This window comes from Pagrus pagrus, assembly GCF_965226575.1.
Source record: "Pagrus pagrus genome assembly, chromosome: 22".
Lineage (NCBI taxonomy): Eukaryota > Metazoa > Chordata > Actinopteri > Spariformes > Sparidae > Pagrus > Pagrus pagrus.
The window spans coordinates 19,013,913-19,030,906 of record NC_140204.1 but is presented as its reverse complement, the minus strand read 5'-3'; the positions used below and the strand labels follow the sequence as shown (position 1 = coordinate 19,030,906).

Genomic DNA, 16,994 nt, shown 5'->3' with positions numbered 1-16,994 from the left:
GGCAAATGAGATGAAGTAAAATGAAAATAAATGAATAAGATAAAAAATACAATAAAAGTTCACCCATTGTGACCACGCTCTACTTCCGGTATTGTCCTCGCTGTAATCTGTCTGACTTGACGTCATATTCTCATTAGCAGGGCATTCCTCTCTCTCTCTCTCTCTCTCTCTCTCTCTCTCTCGCTCTCTCTCACTCACGTCAGCAGCACCACAGCACTGCCCCCTTTTTTCTCTCCCTTTGGATTTTACACACACACACACACACACACACACACACACACACACACACACACACACACAAAACATTATAAAATAAAATAAAGAATAAACCAGCTTAGGGAGGCATAATCATTTTGACACATTTGCTGTAGTCGGGTCTGTCAGGTTTCTGCTGTTCACAGTGTGCTGTGAGGTGATGAAGTCATTTTTGACACCTTAACTTACCCCAACACCTACTGCACACCCACCTAATTCATTTAAGAATGATGGGATGTGGGAATATAAATACATAGCTACACTAATGTCACAGAAATATCATAATAAGAGCATGATATTCTTACAAATATTAAAGGAGAAATATAAATAGGAAGTCATAGGAGGTAAAAGCACTGCAGGAATATTCACTGACACTTACTTCCAAGAATGATAATGACTATTTAGTGGGATGAAGCAGTGATGTCACTATGATGAAATAGCCCGAGCAGATGATGAATCCACAGACCATGTCCTCATCCCTGTCACATAATGTAGGCTACAGGTTTGGGTGATGGTTCCCCGTGATACTGTTGCTGTCACAGCTCAGTGGGTCTGCACAGTGAGCCGGTTCCTCCTGGGGAAAGTGATTTACACTGGTGCTGGAGCGCCCCCTTGCGTCCCCGACCCAGGACGACCCAGAGCGTGCACCGAGCACAAGTGGAGCAAATAGGATCCTAAAATATCTGCACACGCACACACGCACATTTCACTGGCACTGATATTGGGAGGATTCAGGTGTAATCCTGGTGAGAGATGTGAACTATTGGAACCTGAGATACTCAACTGTTCATTTTCCAAAAGATATGGTTTGTAACATTTAAAGCCTGAAGGCTCTGGGATGGACTGTAAATAGATAGATTACAAGTCATGTATGAATGTATTTGAATAATAGGTTCATTTTTACTTGTGTCGTTTGGAGAAAATATGTTCAGCCTGAATGTTCTAAGTTATGGTGTTATAAGTGATTTTTTTTATTATTTAGATTATTTCTTTGTACATTTTTGGTGTAGTTCGATGCCAACGCTATTGTAATCCGATGAAAAATAGATTTAAAGCTACCACATTGTCAAATTCAAGGTCTTTTTAAAAAAAACTATTCATTACTCCATTACTCATGTTACTGCTATAATGATATCAAATCTCTTATGCTGTTGCTCAAAAAGCAGAATCTATTAAAAAAAAATGATAAGAGAGATAAGAATCTTATCACGAAAAATGTTGTCCCAGAAAATCAGGATTTGAAGGACAGGTCAAGTCAAGGAAAAATGTGAATACAAGTAGGCTGCATTTTATATGCACACCCAGTAAGATGATTTGAGTACAGAACAAACGGTCTGGTATTAGTAAACCTAATAGATCATGGCACGAATCTATCCTATCTAATACATTTTTCATTAACAGCTTAAATGTACCTTACTCAAAGGATGCATGGAGGAGCAGTGATGGGGAGTGCTTCTGTTACATCAGAACAGCCCACATCATGGTGCAGACAATGAGAAACGACTCGTGCAATAAACTGCAACCAAAACATCACCGTCGTCTCCATCATCGTCAAAAGTGACCGCAGGTCTGCCGTGTGGCACACAGAGTGACTCATCTCTGCCGGGACTCGAACCCGGAGCCTCTGGATTAGAAGTCCAGCGCGCTATTCCATTGCGCCACAGAGACTGCGCCAGGATATCTCGGGTCTGTCACGGTTTAGATACCTCATATCCTCTCGTATCGCTGCTGTCTGCATCCCCGCAGCATCAGGACCAGTCTGAGCCGACATGTTGGTAATACCGGCGTCGGCCACCAGAGGGCGCTGTTGCCATATACAGCCTCCCGGAGGTGCGTCAAGCTAACGGGCGTACAACCGGAAGTGGAGTTTCCGAGTGTGTAAAAATAAAAGTCGCCGCGACTGTAGATGGCGCTTTTAGTATGTATACTCAAGTGAGGCTTTTGTTTTGAAAGTGCGCCACTGGGAAATGTGCTTTTGTTGAAGCTATCTTTACGCTCATCGGTTAAATCGCCACCACAGAGCCAAAATGGTGCCCGTCGGAGCTCGGTGATTTATAACAAAAACAGAATAAGCGGGTTCAATATAGCCAGTCCGGCGGTTGACCGGGTACAGACATTTTGAACCAATGCACAGCAGGAATAAAAGTGTCTTATTAAAAACGAAATAGCAGCGGATGCTCTTGATATCCATATTAATAATTAGTTTAATTCAATGGAAAATAGACGTTCCTTTTTTGCCTATTCACAGTACTGGACTTATTATTTTCCTGTCACATGCAGGCCTGTGTCTAGTCAGTGGAACTCCTTTGTATGGAAATAGCTGCAGAGCTGTCACTGTGTGGAATAACACGAGTGGGGTTGCACCGAGATTGCATCAGATAACCAATTACACACACACACACACACACACACACACACCTCCTTCACCACAGTGTGACAGCTCCTTTCATTTCCACAAGGTCTTTGTGCACGTTTCATTTCAAGGACAAGTGGAACACAGAGCCAGGTTTTCTGTTTTTCATGCAGTTATTTGTGAGGAGATATTATGTTATGGCTATAGTTATTTCACCAGTGTCAGTCAAATTCACAATGCCTTTAAACCTGACAGAGTCTATCCATCACACGAGGTATTTGTGTCCTTCTACTCACTTTCGATGGTAAATGTCCACAGCCAAGCCTCTGTAAGTTTAGACTCTGCACTTAGACCTCAACTGAGGATGTGGCTCTATTTGGAGTTGTACATCAACACCAGATGGCCACCATCAGAAATGAACTTCTTCAACTTTTCTATGAAATGCCACAAGTTTTGCAATTTTGAGCCAATTTCGAAACTTCCCTATCTGGTCGAAGTTACTGAGAAATTATGTACTTTCTGCACATTAAGTTACTCTGTAAAGAGAACTGCAACTTCTCTATAATTGATAGTTTTCAAGCAGCAGGAAATGTACCCCCATAACAGCCTTTATTTTCTTAGACTTCAGTTTTGCTGTCACTTCTGTTAATTGCACCAATCTTCTTAAAGGACTTGATGACGATGTTATCAGAGTGTCCAGGTCACCCAAAGATAATCTGCAAGGAGACATAAGGGTCTGCAATAGGACCAGTTTTATTCCATATTCATGAATCGGCTTTAGGACACTTAATACACAATGGCTTGCAGTCATTCACCATGTTGATCCTACAAAGGGACACAAAGATGACTCACATTACTGTCATGAACTGCAAAAGTGGAGGATGTGAAACTGTTTCAACTGTAATGTGAAATTCTTACCATACAGCAGGACCTGATAATATGAATACAATAATTGTAAAATAGGGGAGGTGTTGTGATTTTTTAAACAAGTCTAAAATCAGTATTTGCTGAAGCTTGTAAAGTCTTATTTCACTATTGATTACTGTAATGCTTTGTCCAGAAACAGATGTTTGATGTGCGATGCTGCACTTTAAAAAAGGGAAAGGACAAAATATGACAGATGGTTTAAAATAACTTACGAAGAAGGAAGAAAGAAAGAAGAAAAGGTACTGTACAAACATTACAAACGTGTCATTGCATAAGCATTGCAAAAGGTCCTGAACACTGTATTAAAGGAACAGATCAACATGTTGAGAAACACACTGAAGATTCCTGCCGCTGCAACGTCCGTGCAGTAAACTGTAGGGTGGCTTCGGACAGAGCCGGGCTAGCTGTTTCCCACTGTTTCCAGTCTTTATGCTAAGCTAAATTGCCTGGCTGCTGGATCCAGCTAGTGCACACGGTGCAGGGAATCAAATCCCCTCCCACAATCAAATTCCAGTCCAAAAGAATAATTCCCTCATCCACTTTTCACCTCTGCATTTATTAAAAAAGGCTGATGTAATTTTCTTTTTTTTTTTTTAAAGAAAAAGAGTACTACTTTCTGTCCAACCACTGGAGTCCTCCATCTTATCAAGTGCTCTTGTGTGTTACATCATCATGACAACCTGATCTTTAAAGACTAGCACGGCAGAGCACCGTTCTGCTATTTGAACTGTGAATAAAGACAGTCCAGGTGCCCTTCATTTTGCAGAAGTGAGCATCCCTCAATTTAATTCTGGCATGCTGACTTGAAGGAAGCCCTTCTGAAACGTGAGGTGAAGTGCTAAAAGTGAAAAAGTGTTGAAATCCTCCTTCAAATCAGGGATTATACATGTGATACACTTTGACAGTTCATGAAGATGTTGAGCTGTTGGATGTGATTGTGGACACAGCTGTGGTCTATTGTGTAACTGTGGGCTGCATTAAAGCGCCAAGCCATTTTGTGAATGTTATGTCTTGAAAATGGTCTTGTGAGTGAAATGTCGACCTTAATTAACTCAAACAAACTATGCAGAGGGGGGAATGTGTGCAGGAATGACTCATTTTTGCTGGAATAGGATTGATACCACTCTCATGTCTGAACAGTAAAAATGAGAGCTAACTTATCAAAAGGTAACAAAAACTGCCAAGTTCAGCAAAAAAAAAAAAAAAATTGTTACTTGAACAGTTTACTTCATGAGTGTTAACATTTGTTTACTCTGTTTCAGAACAAGCATCACATTGTGTTGCTAAGGAGTATTTGCTGGACCATGTTTTGAGGGGCGTCATGGAGACGTTAGTGTGGTGTCAAGCTTATGATCGAACTGTTGGCAAGAAAATGAGAGAGCTCTTTTCCTAAAACGTCTTTAAGTCAGCAACAGTGAATGACTGATAAACAGACATGAAACAACCGCATTTTTTGAGTGCAGAAACTTCAAACATTTATTGAAACGTTATCAAAGGAAGTGACAAAAAAAAAAGAGTTATAATACAATCGGATGTGTTCACACAGCATCAGCGTGTCTGAGCATCATCGAAACATTCACTGTAGAGCACCAACACTGATATAAAAATCTTTTCACACGTGCCGCCATTCATTTCACAGTCCACTACAGACAAAAAGGGAGATAACAGCTACAGTAGATGGAACCTAACCCTACAGTCCCAGCTCGATGGAGTTTGAGACTGTGTCGGGCAGCTCTCCATCCCATAAATGTTTACATACAGTAGTAACTAAATCCTCAGGTATTCCATTTTGCAAGAGAGTCAGGTGTATCCCTAACCCTTCTCCAAGCAGAAATAAAAAAAACACAATACAATGCCATTGTTTGCCAGGGAATTCTGCGAGGGCCATCTGGTTTCCTGAGGACGTGTAGCCTCACCAAAGCCACATCTTTGTGGACTGTGTTCTTCATAGGAGACGGCCACCAAAGTGGGCCACAGCTAACGACTGGCCATGAACATGACGGCACAGAAGCATAATAATAAGTGCAAAAGTGTTAACAACAACAACAACATGTGCTTTACAAGTGATTATGTGGGTGATTGTAGCCCATCTTTAACTGACTGCAGCATATATATATATAATATCTAAGAAAACAAATGTCTGCGTGTACAGCAGACTGACTGACTGTAACTTACAGGCTGTTGCTTATTCTGTTAGTGCATTTTTAAGTATTGTACATGTTTATTTGACGGGGACTGTGCTAACTGGTCAACAGGACACAGAAGTACACCCAGAATGATAATCTGGGTTTGTCCCTGCCTAGTCATTAAAAAAGTAAAAAATATACATCTTATGTATAAAAAACTGTGTGCCTCCATGCACCAGTTAGGTCGCTTTTCCTGAGCTGTGGCGTTGAATAATGACCACAACATTTCTTTGCAGAATATTCTGATGTCACAGTGAAGTTGACCTTTGACATTTGGGATATGAAATGCGCAGGGGCATATGAATGTACATCTTTAACACAATTCAGCAGTGACATTGACATCATCAGGACTACAGGTGACAGATGTTCATGTCGTAAAGAGGCAAAGGACAGAAACTAACAATGGATCATTCGATTCAACAGGACGGTTAACTGCTCTGACAAAAGGTTTCTAGATAATGATGACTCACAATGACTCAACAATAGAAAAAAGCAGAAATTCTTCACATCCTCTGGCAACCTTAGACCAGCAAGTGTTCAGCCTTTATGCCTCTAATGGTTTTGTTAATGCTAATTAATGATCAAAAACAAAGGCAAATGTAAACACAGCAAGTAAACATATGTCCAAAGAAGGAGCTGCTGGTGTGCATAAACATAACATTGTGATAAGGAATTGATGATATTGTGACTGCGGGTTTGGCTTAATGTGCTGACATATTTAGGGTGTCCTTATAAGGGTGTCCCTTTAGTTTCATGTAATGCCGTGGGACACACTTCTGCAAGCAAGCCTTATGAAGTTGGATTTCAGATGCATCAGTTCATAAAAGCTGATGAAAACAATGTGTAGGAGTGCAGTAGCTGCCAATGTTTTTGGTGAGAAAGAATTGAGTTGAAATCCCCCTTCATGGCTTACCCAACATACAACATTTATCACTTCAACAGTGAAGTCTTCCAATTTTGTTGAGCCAGTAGAACAAGAATGTGGGAGTGTCAGGAGAGAAGTTTGTTGTTTAGGGGGTCTATCACTAGAGTGATTTTACAGTCTTCTTCTGCCGGAATGCAAAGATTGCGCACAGTGATCTGAAAAAAAAAGGAGATGAAATGCTATAAATTAGTACAATTGTTGCAGTTATGCATGTTTGGTTTGAGATGATATGAACTGCCCTTCTTGCTTTTGCTGTTTAAGGAATGGTTAGACAATTTGAGCATACTCACATTTTTGCTAAGAGTTCGATAAAAAAATATATATTTATACCATTCATGCCCGTACATGGTGACAAGCTGCAGCCTGTTAGCTTAGCTTAGCACAAAGACTGGAAAAAGTGGAAACAGCTAGCCTGACTGATACTGATACGTCTATTCATTTCTGCAATAGAAATGGTCCACAGGTGCCAACGTCTGTATTTTTTCTTATTGATGTCATCATGAATATCTTCTAATGCTTCATATTTATATGTATAAATCTGTACAACATGGGCTAAAAGGTTATGTAAGTCAATAAACAATAACACACGAGTGAAGTACTGAAATTATGCCATAAATTTAAAATACGAACATCTGACATTTTTCATCAAATCTTATTAAAAAACCAAACATATTGATCGAAAAGATTTTTTAAATTAAGATATTTTCATATATATTACATTTTATATATATATTATATATATTATATATATATTTAAATATTTGATGAATAGTGTACAAAGGTTCTTAAAACTTTAATCTGCAATAGAAATATCTCAACAGTGCCGTCAATGGTATTTGTGCTAATTGTGATGTTATTTTTTTGGATTAAATTCATATGCTCTATATGCTCACAACTACAGAATACTCAAACTACCTACTTTGACTATTTCTCTCTCTCTGACAACTATGATCCTGCATCTCTACCCACCTCCCGCCACTCTCTGCCACAACTGCATGTTGTCACCACGTGATGCCATGTACGTCAGTAGTATAATGACATCACCACACACATGCAACGGGATATGGTGTAAGATAAAGGCCTTATCTGACTATTGCAAAAAGAATGAATGCTCTAGTTATTATGTTTTATTTAGATTGATTCAAACAGGATTAACCCTGTGATCATTTTTGTTTGCATCTATAAATCAATTTTTAGAGGAAAAATAATAAATTATACATATATATATATATATATATATATATATATATATATATATATATGTACACACATATATACACACACATACATACATACATACATAAAGACAGTCACCTTGTTGTTGTTGTCAGAAATCTCACTGAGGAAGTCCCGAGGTTCTGGTACTTTGGGAAAAATAATGTCCCTGTTCCTGCACAGAGAGAGTTCAACATTAGAGGAAACAACTAAAATCAACAGGAGCTGAGAGAAAATACAAAGACTTATCATACTTCTTGCAACACACAAAAGTCAGGGCTGCCAGGACAGCAAACATCAACGGGATGATAATGGCAGCATACACCAACGCATTATCTGGACCTGCAGGCAAAGACATCATTAACATTATGATCAGCTGAGGGTGACTTATACAGCTACTGTTTTGTATTTCAAGTTACAATTAGAACCAGTGCTTTTACAGAGAATTGCAATAAAACCATTTCACAACATTAGAATATAGAAAGAGATGAAGAACATACCAAAACACTCCTTGTCACTCCACTCCGACTCTCCTCCCGTAACCTTCCGTTCTACTTTAATAGCCAAGCACTGCTCACAGTGAGGGACCACGTTCAGCTCAGTTGATGTATCAATTCTGTCAAAAAACTGAGAAAATGAAGGAACAACTGTATGAGCGACTTATTAATTAGCTGACAAATTTGTACAGTCGTTACGACTATTACTGTCACAACAGTGAATATAACTATGTGACTGAATTCTGTGGAAGCAAACCAAAGCTGTAAGTATATGAATTGTCAGCACAACTGCATACCTTATTGCGATTTAAGCACCACTGGTTACATAACGTTTAAATTGAAATGCCACTGAATTTAAAGCATTGAGAGATATGATATTTAGAAACGTAGATATGATTGTATGTGATTTGCTTTATGTGGTTCGCACCTCCTATCAATGACAGTTTTTTGTTTTTTTTGGGGGGGGGGTCCTAAATAATGATAGCAAACTACAGCAGCAACCAAATTATTGGGAAATTTAAAAAAACAAAAAAAAAACTGGCCTGCTGATGGCATTAGGTATAAAGTCAGAGAGGATAGGCAAAGTGGTCTCAAGTCAGCCTGAGGGAAGCATGAATGTACCAAATGTCATTGCAATTAGCCAAATAGTTGTCAAGACATTCAACTCAAAATTACAATGTCAAACGTCATGGTGGCGCTCGCCTCTGGGGACCATGAATGTCAGCACAAATTTGGGGCCAATACATCCAGTAGATGTTGAGGAAACTTTGACCAGCTGATGGCGCGACAGGAAAAATCAGGGGATCACAAATGTCTTTAGGGTTCATCCTCTGTGCACCACGGACGCACCTACCTAATTTTACCAAAACAACGCGATAGCTGTTGAGATATTTCAGTAAATGACAAAAGCGGTAAAATTCTGGTGGTGCTAGAGGAAGTCAGTGGATCACCAAAGACAAGAAGCTTCATCCTAAAGGATACAGGAAGGTTATCATTCCAATAGTTGGTGAGATATTTCAGTCTGGACCAAAGTGGTTGGTGGTCAACCGACACTGCCATCCCAAAAGGTGCTTGAATCAAATTATATTCAAGGTGCTTAAATTCTGATCTAAATATTTCCACTTAAATTATCTTTAGAATTTGAGCAATTTAATTTCTTTTTATTTTATTTTTTTAATTTAATGTTATATAATAGTTTGACCATAACTGAATTTGAGAAAACTTGAATATAGAGTTTTTAACACCGCGCCACATTAAAGGTACACTGTGGAGTCTTTCACCACTAGTAGCACTATGGAGCAATGTTTCTTTTAAGAGGCTCCCTGTTGAGTTTGAATTGCTACTCCACTGATCGGTTGGTGGCACATAGCAATGTGAAAACAAAGAAAAGAAAAAATATGCTATCAAAGATGGATGTACACACTGCAAAAATATATATTTTTAAAAAAAATCGTCTTTCCTAATGTCTTTATGAGGAAGGAAATGCCTCCACACAGTAAGTTTGTTAGACTTGGGGGAAACACTGACAGAATGTTTGTTAGTTTAGAAGAAAGGTCCAAATGCATCTTTAAAAGTGACCTCGTTGAAAATTCATACAGGGAAATTAAAACCAGTGATGGTTTTTAGAGTAAAATATTCAACATTAAAGGATAACCCCACCAGTTTATACATAAAAGTGTGTTTTCAGGACTTTGGGAGTACTACTGCATATGTGAAAAAAAACAGTATAAAGCCTTTTGTGGCTCCAGACGACACAGCATGTAATCTGATAAATTGCCTTTCGTTAAATCATTCAGTGGCTAAATTGCATTATGGGTAATGTGGTCATCAAATTGACCAGCTATCCACTGGTCTGGCATTGTACTCTTATAACACTGCTGGACTCATTGTGGACAGTTGTACAACAAATGGTCATAATCAATACAGCAGAACCAGAGATATCGTCTTTTTAATTTAATGGGTTTGTCTTTCTTTGAAATATGCAGTTGCACTCCCTGTGAACCTGTGAACACATTCAAATGTGTAAAATTGGTGGAGTTGCCCTTTAAGTATTAGTGTTATTAGTAGTAGCGGTAAAATTTTACATTTAGGTTTTCAATTGCATCGAAGATTCTAATTATCACAGCTAGTAGTTGCATCCATTGAACTCTTATGCAAGATAAACAAACTAAACAAAAGATAGCTTAAATTAAAAGACATTAAATAGAAAAATCCAAATATTGTACAGTTGTGTGACGTACCGTTGTTTCATTACATGCGGTACGTTTAATTGTGAACTTCCAATCAGACAGACTTCCAAAGTCAGGGGGAATCCAGCTGATTTTGAATTTATCCCCAGCTTTAATGACTGTCCACTTCAGGGGTAGAGGTTTCGCTGTATCAAGTAAGACATGACAGAGAGTTAGTAATTACAGTCCTGTCATATAAATGCTTTAACCCTAAGTCCAAATAAAGTGTTTTAAAATCATGCACAAAAGACACGCACACGTTTATTTTTACTCTCCTAAAATGGCTGCATTGTGTGTTGTCCAAAGTTCAAAGTTATGGATTGTGTCGTTACCCTTCCCCCCCATTATTATGCACATCTCCACACCATGGTAACTGCTACAACATTACCAAGCAAGAACAGAAAGCAACTTCTCCTATACCTCAATCCAAGACTCAATTTCCCCATTTAGTCGAGACGTATTTCAACACAGTGTTTCCTGCACAGGACTCTTGATACTAAATTAGAAGTGGTTGGTCCACTTGCTACATACCATTACTTTTAAGCTCACTCATGAAGGTGTTCCTGACAGTCCTGTTGTTCAGCGTTCCATTAAATAAGATGTGGATATCATCTTTGATGTCCGCCTGCAGATCACAACCAGTTCTTCTGCCATCTGCCGTGTAACTGTACGCTGAGCACTCTTGTAAGGGTTTGTCAGAATCGTCATTAGAGGCATTCGTATCCACTAACCTTGGAAAGATAAAGAAAAGGTGATTTACTTTCATACTGCACACAGTTCCTGAAATGCTACTCCAGGAAGTCTGTGCACCCGCCAAAGAAATAATTACACTATATAACCAATCACAACGTTTGCATGGCTTGCTTAATTAACATTTTTCATGGCGTTATTTTAAGTGCATGCAACTCATTAAAATTCATGTTCGATGCTTTAATATCTCATTAATGAGAAGAACACTATCACTAGAATTGGGTTACACCTGATTTACCTGTTGGCCACAGACTATAGACAAACTACCAGTGTTCACAATATGTGTTGACAATATGAAAACTATAGAATACACCTGACTTCTCCACCTCACATGGTATTAACATACAATATAAATGTAACCATGTGAATTCAAATATAAATACATGTATTAAATGTCATCAAAAATATATTGCTGATGATATTTTCTGTGCTACAACAATTTCCCGATCTTTTAAAACAATTTAGAATTTGACAAATGTGCTTTTTCAGCAATGGATTTCCAGTGATGCTAATGGTGGTTTGGTTATGGCTGCCAGGGGGCAACAGTCACCCTCCTAATTTGACATTATTTTACCAAACATGGCTCGGGCCTGTGAGTGCAAGCCTCACATAGTCAACATACAATGCCTAACCTCAAACTGACACCAGCCTGAGGCCTGTGCTGATAAAAAGCTGAGCTGTTTAGCAAGAGGATTTTGGCCTAAATTGAAGTTTAGTTCATTATCTCCACTGGGGTGTTCTGGCTATCTCAATCTGAAATAACTTTGAATTTGCAGCCCAGCTTCCCAATGTCCATTTATTGTGTACGTTTAAATATATAATTAAAAATCTAAAAACAAAAACATACATACGTATAGAAAAAACTGAAATCCGGAGCGTCGCTGACTGGAAGCCAGGAGCAGCTTGTTAGGTTGGAGGAATGGATGTAGCATTTCAGATTTCTCACAAGCTCTGGGAAGAACAGAGACACATACTCACATCTTAATGAACAAACAAACACGCAGGCAATACTGCAGTCCATATATGGTTCAGAGTGCTTCAGCCTGCATTTTGTTTTTGTCTGCTCAAGCAACCAAACTTTGGAACAATATCAGTCCTATTAAGGGTAATGGTGAGTAAAACGGGATACCTGGGTAAGTGATGTTCAACTCAAACGGTTCACTTTGTGTGTTATTGCATAAAGTTTTGACAGAGAGGTACAGGTATCGTCCTTTCATCACTGTATAGTGGCTCCAGGATGGTTCTTTTGGCTGAATCCACCAAGAGCAGAGAAACAGAAAAAACACACCATCATTATCATCATCATCAGAAGTATTAACACTTAGAGACCCCAGCATTGTGCTGTACATGTAAGATGACTACAGGCAAAAGATGCAATTGTGGAGAACAACCACACGCTGGTCATTTCTTGGTGTCAACATATGCCATGTTATGGATCTTCTGTGTGTTGGTTTTGGTCTTCTTCTGTGTACATTTGCTTATCTGCAGTATTGAATTCTACATTGTTAGTCTAATTCCAACAATATATTTTAGGTTTATAGCAAGTTTCATGTTTTCAGTACATAATATTTTGTGAAAGTATGATAAAGAAACCAAGAAAACCTTTCTCTTTCCATTCCTTTGAGGCTCCTTGTCACTGATGAAAAATAGTAACTGTGTAATATCATGATACTTTCTCAGATATGGCTCTGTCAAAATCTTGCAACCCCAGACACACATGTGAAGCAAGAATTCATGCACGTAGTCTATGATGAAATCTACTGTTTAAAACCCCTATGCGCAGAATCTGAATACAGCCAGTGGACGAATTTAACTAAGTACATTTACACAAGACCTGTACTTTGATACATCCGATGCCACTCTGTACTTCAACTCCAATACAACTTGCACTTTTACTCCATTTCGTTTATTTGATAGTTACAGTTACCTGTGACTTAGCAAAATAAGACTTTACATATGGTATAAACATATGATCAACTCTAAAACAGGATTAATTCTTGCAGAAAACTACCCAGCAGTATATAATGTAAAAATGCTCCAATATAATTTTTTCTTAGGAGCCTGCCCAACCAATATATTGATATCAGTTAACTGATATCATGACATAGTGTCATCGTATATGTTGTCCAATATGCCTCGATATAATACCTTTTTTTTTTAAAGAGATTATAATGCAGACAATTATGCTTTGGGTGAATATTAATTATCAAATATAATTATCGTATTCCCAGTTAGGTTTGTTGTTTTGTTTGTTCCCCTCGTTATATATCTGTGTCACAAGTGTTAGACAAGCACATTTGAGGGACATTTGCAAAAAAATGTGTGTACATCAGAATCAAATTCAGAATGGTATACTCCCTGTTATCCTTATCGGCATCTGCTCTAAAAATTCAGTGGTTAGGCAGTATCAGAGGCAGGTCAAAAATATCCCGGCACACACGCTTGAATAATTCTATAAACAGATCCAAAAAAGATCTAACAAGATAAAGCCATGTCATCCTGGAGCTACCATTGTTGTCTATGCAAAACTTTGAGATCACGCAAATGTTTTCTAAGGACTGGAGAACAATGTGACAACTCTGCAGCAGCACAGTCCATCATTATGATGCTTTTTTTGTCACACCTTTATCAAAAAGATAGCAGCATCCTGCGATTTGGATATTGCACCGAGCCACATTGCGGTTTCGATTTTATTTCGATTGACTGTGCAGCGCTAGATTTCAGTTAAGTTTTTGGAAATGCTCCCAAACCGTGCATAAATCATGATCTGTATATGCAGCAGTTGACTGTCTGCAGCAGGGTTTATTTTCTATTGAGAAGCTGTTATAATAATAAAAAAAAGTAATTATTCAATGATGGGAGTTGTCTATCCAAAATGTAGAGACTATGTTACTTTAGTTTTCAGTAAAAGAGAGAAAAATAATCCCCTGAAGTGTGTTCATCATGATTCTGGTAAACTGCTGCTGACTCTGTTGACTGCAGGGATTAAACTGCTACAGAGCAGCTGTGTTCTCAGGAAATAGTTGAACTCCTGGAATACCTTAGTGTCCTAGACCAGGTGTCAGCAACATTTACTATCAAAAGAGCCGTTTTTCCCCTTGTCAAAAAAATCTGTCCGGAGCCGCAAAACATATTTGTGTCTTATAATGAAGGTAAGGCAGCCTAGAAAATCTAAATTAGCCTATCAAGATTATTAATAGGCCTAAATGAGCATTCATCTATATTTTCACATGATGTGGCAACTCTGCAGTGGGCTACTTATACTTACAGTATAACTTGAACTTTGCATTTCCAATTCAATGATGCCATGTTTTGGTGCATCCATGAAACAAAAGAACTAACCTACAATACATAGAAATAGAGGAGTCCTCCCTGTGTTTGTGAAAATGTACAAAATAAAAAGTAGCCTCATTTGATAATAAATAAAACACATATCAGCAGCCTAGATTAAAAACAGAAAATAATAATAATAATAATAATAATAATACAAATAAAATAAAATAAAAACACAGGACAGTTTGAATTGTATTTTAGTTCTTTTCAGTTTGAGTTAATCCTTCTCTTTTTTTTTTATCCTCAGCCACATACAGCAATAAAACACAATGATATTAACTCAGGATCATTCAATTAATCACAACTTGATAGAACAGATACAATGCAGTGTGCAGGCTGCACATTTTTACTGTCGGAGACTGTAAGAATCACTGTTGACCTAAAACAGTGATGATGATAAAAAATAAATTCATTTCCATGGAAAATGTCAAAGCCACAGGGAGCCACTGCAGAGGGGCAAAAGAACTTGGGGGTATAGGCTATTATTATTATTATTATTATCAATGGGATACTTTGTTGCAGGCGCTACAGGGATCCCCAAATAAGATTTAAACAGTATTGTTAAGTTTGATAGTATGGCTATTAAATGAAACACACGACTGAATACAGACTGTATACTCACGCAGAATTTTTCTACGTCGTACGTGTTGTTGGTTACTCTTCTCTCTACTTTATACAGGCAGTTTTCCACTGAATGCGGCGGTGGCGTCCAGGACAGCAGTGGCAAAAAACCATTAGTCCACCGCAGGGACACATTCTGTGGCGGTAAGACTTGACCTTTTGAGAAGACAAGGGTTAGATATTGATTATCCTTTGTCACAAAACAACTTCATACCCTCTCTGCTGCGTTTACACGCTTCTCGTGGCGTCTTCATGGACGTCACGTAGCTGTGACGTCATTACTGGGAAATAAAGTTACGTGGAAAAAAACAAAAAAAATTATAACGGGAAAATTCGCCAACAACACAGGCGACAAGGAAAGTAGGGAAATGTAACACAGTTGAGTATATTTTCTCACTTGTGGTGGACTCGAACGTGTAGAAGAGGCAGCTGTAAAGGAGCACGTCCATACTTTGACAGGTCCAGGTCCTTCCTGAGTCGTATCCCTCAACTTAATGTCGCCGCAGTCGCTGGTGAGAAGGGTTTACTCCCGCTCCTGGGGACAGCCGTGTGCCGACCAGCCTGTCGTGTATCAGGCTTTAAATGAAATGAAAAAAAAAAAAAAAAAAGGAAGACGGCTGGTCCAAATGTCTCTGTCTCAATTCGCCTTTCGCTTCTAGTCTCTTCGCAGGAAGGCTTAAAACAGTAGGAGGCTGGAATTGGGCGGATAACTTCCCCTTCTTTTTTTTTTTTCTTGAGCTAGGGAGTTACACTTCTGTGTGCCAGACTGTACTGTGGAAGACTGTGGGCAGAGAAGAGAAAGTTCACTGTTCACGGACCAAGACAGCTGTGACAGGCCTTTTAAAACGACGTTAGGTATAAACATATAACACATGTTCGAAAAAACTATTTTTTTTTGGTTTAATGTGAACGCGTCTTCCCCACAAGGTCCAACAGCCCATGTATGGAGAATCTCAAGAGACAGAACTAAGTATAAACTCATTATATATGCCTACGTGACACAAGGAACTTTTAACTACTTGTGAAAAAGTCTTTCAATGTAATACCGATGCCTCTACACGATCCACATAAGCAAATGAGCAGAATGCGGAGAATGAACAGAGCCCTTAACAGGTGTTATCTTTTTTTATCGTGTCCACATAAGTTATTATCCTGCATAAATTAGGCTCTCTGGTGCCCATTGGAAAATTATATTTGTTTGTAAAAGATAAAAAAAAAAGAAGAAAAAAAAAAAGACAAACAGTTGGGGACTTTAGGGGCTCCGTAGATTAGAGGGGTCTCCGAGCTTCAGGAAAGAAGCTGCTCTTTAGTCTAGTGGTACGGTTGTGAGTATGCCTGTCGAAGTGCAAGATGCTGAACCTCAAACTGCTCCTGACGTGCTGGTCGGCACCTTGCATGGCAGCCACCACCATCCAAAAGCGTCTGCTAAATGTAAATGGTACGACACAGCACTAAAACAAACTTTACTTTCTTTTTCTTCTTCCACAGGGGCTGCCAAAATCAACTAAAAAATAAAGTTCCTTGTAGCAACTTTAAATAATGAATAAAGTCATATTTACATTATGAAATGCTGAAACGTCCAGGTGAACCTAAGAGTTAAAAATACAAAGTATCATATTCAAGTAGATTAAATGTCAGTCCAAGGGATTGTTCACACCCATGGTTTATAACTCTATGAAGTATTAGTATGATTTTAGTATGACT

At 38.6% G+C, this 16,994-nt stretch overlaps 1 protein-coding gene across 1 annotated transcript; it reads right to left on the bottom strand.

Annotated features, from left to right (window-relative positions):
• Positions 1-4,982: 4,982 nt before the first annotated feature.
• On the bottom strand, positions 4,983-16,150 carry LOC311251405 (uncharacterized protein). Its single transcript, XM_084343803.1, has 10 exons — positions 15,688-16,150; positions 15,292-15,446; positions 12,466-12,586; positions 12,188-12,287; positions 11,118-11,317; positions 10,599-10,732; positions 8,362-8,488; positions 8,116-8,203; positions 7,961-8,036; positions 4,983-6,801 (listed from the first exon to the last, which is right to left on the bottom strand). The coding sequence occupies exons 1-10, from the start codon at positions 15,737-15,739 to the stop codon at positions 6,712-6,714; spliced, it is 1,143 nt and encodes a 380-aa protein (XP_084199929.1). The 5' UTR covers positions 15,740-16,150; the 3' UTR covers positions 4,983-6,711.
• Positions 16,151-16,994: the final 844 nt, after the last annotated feature.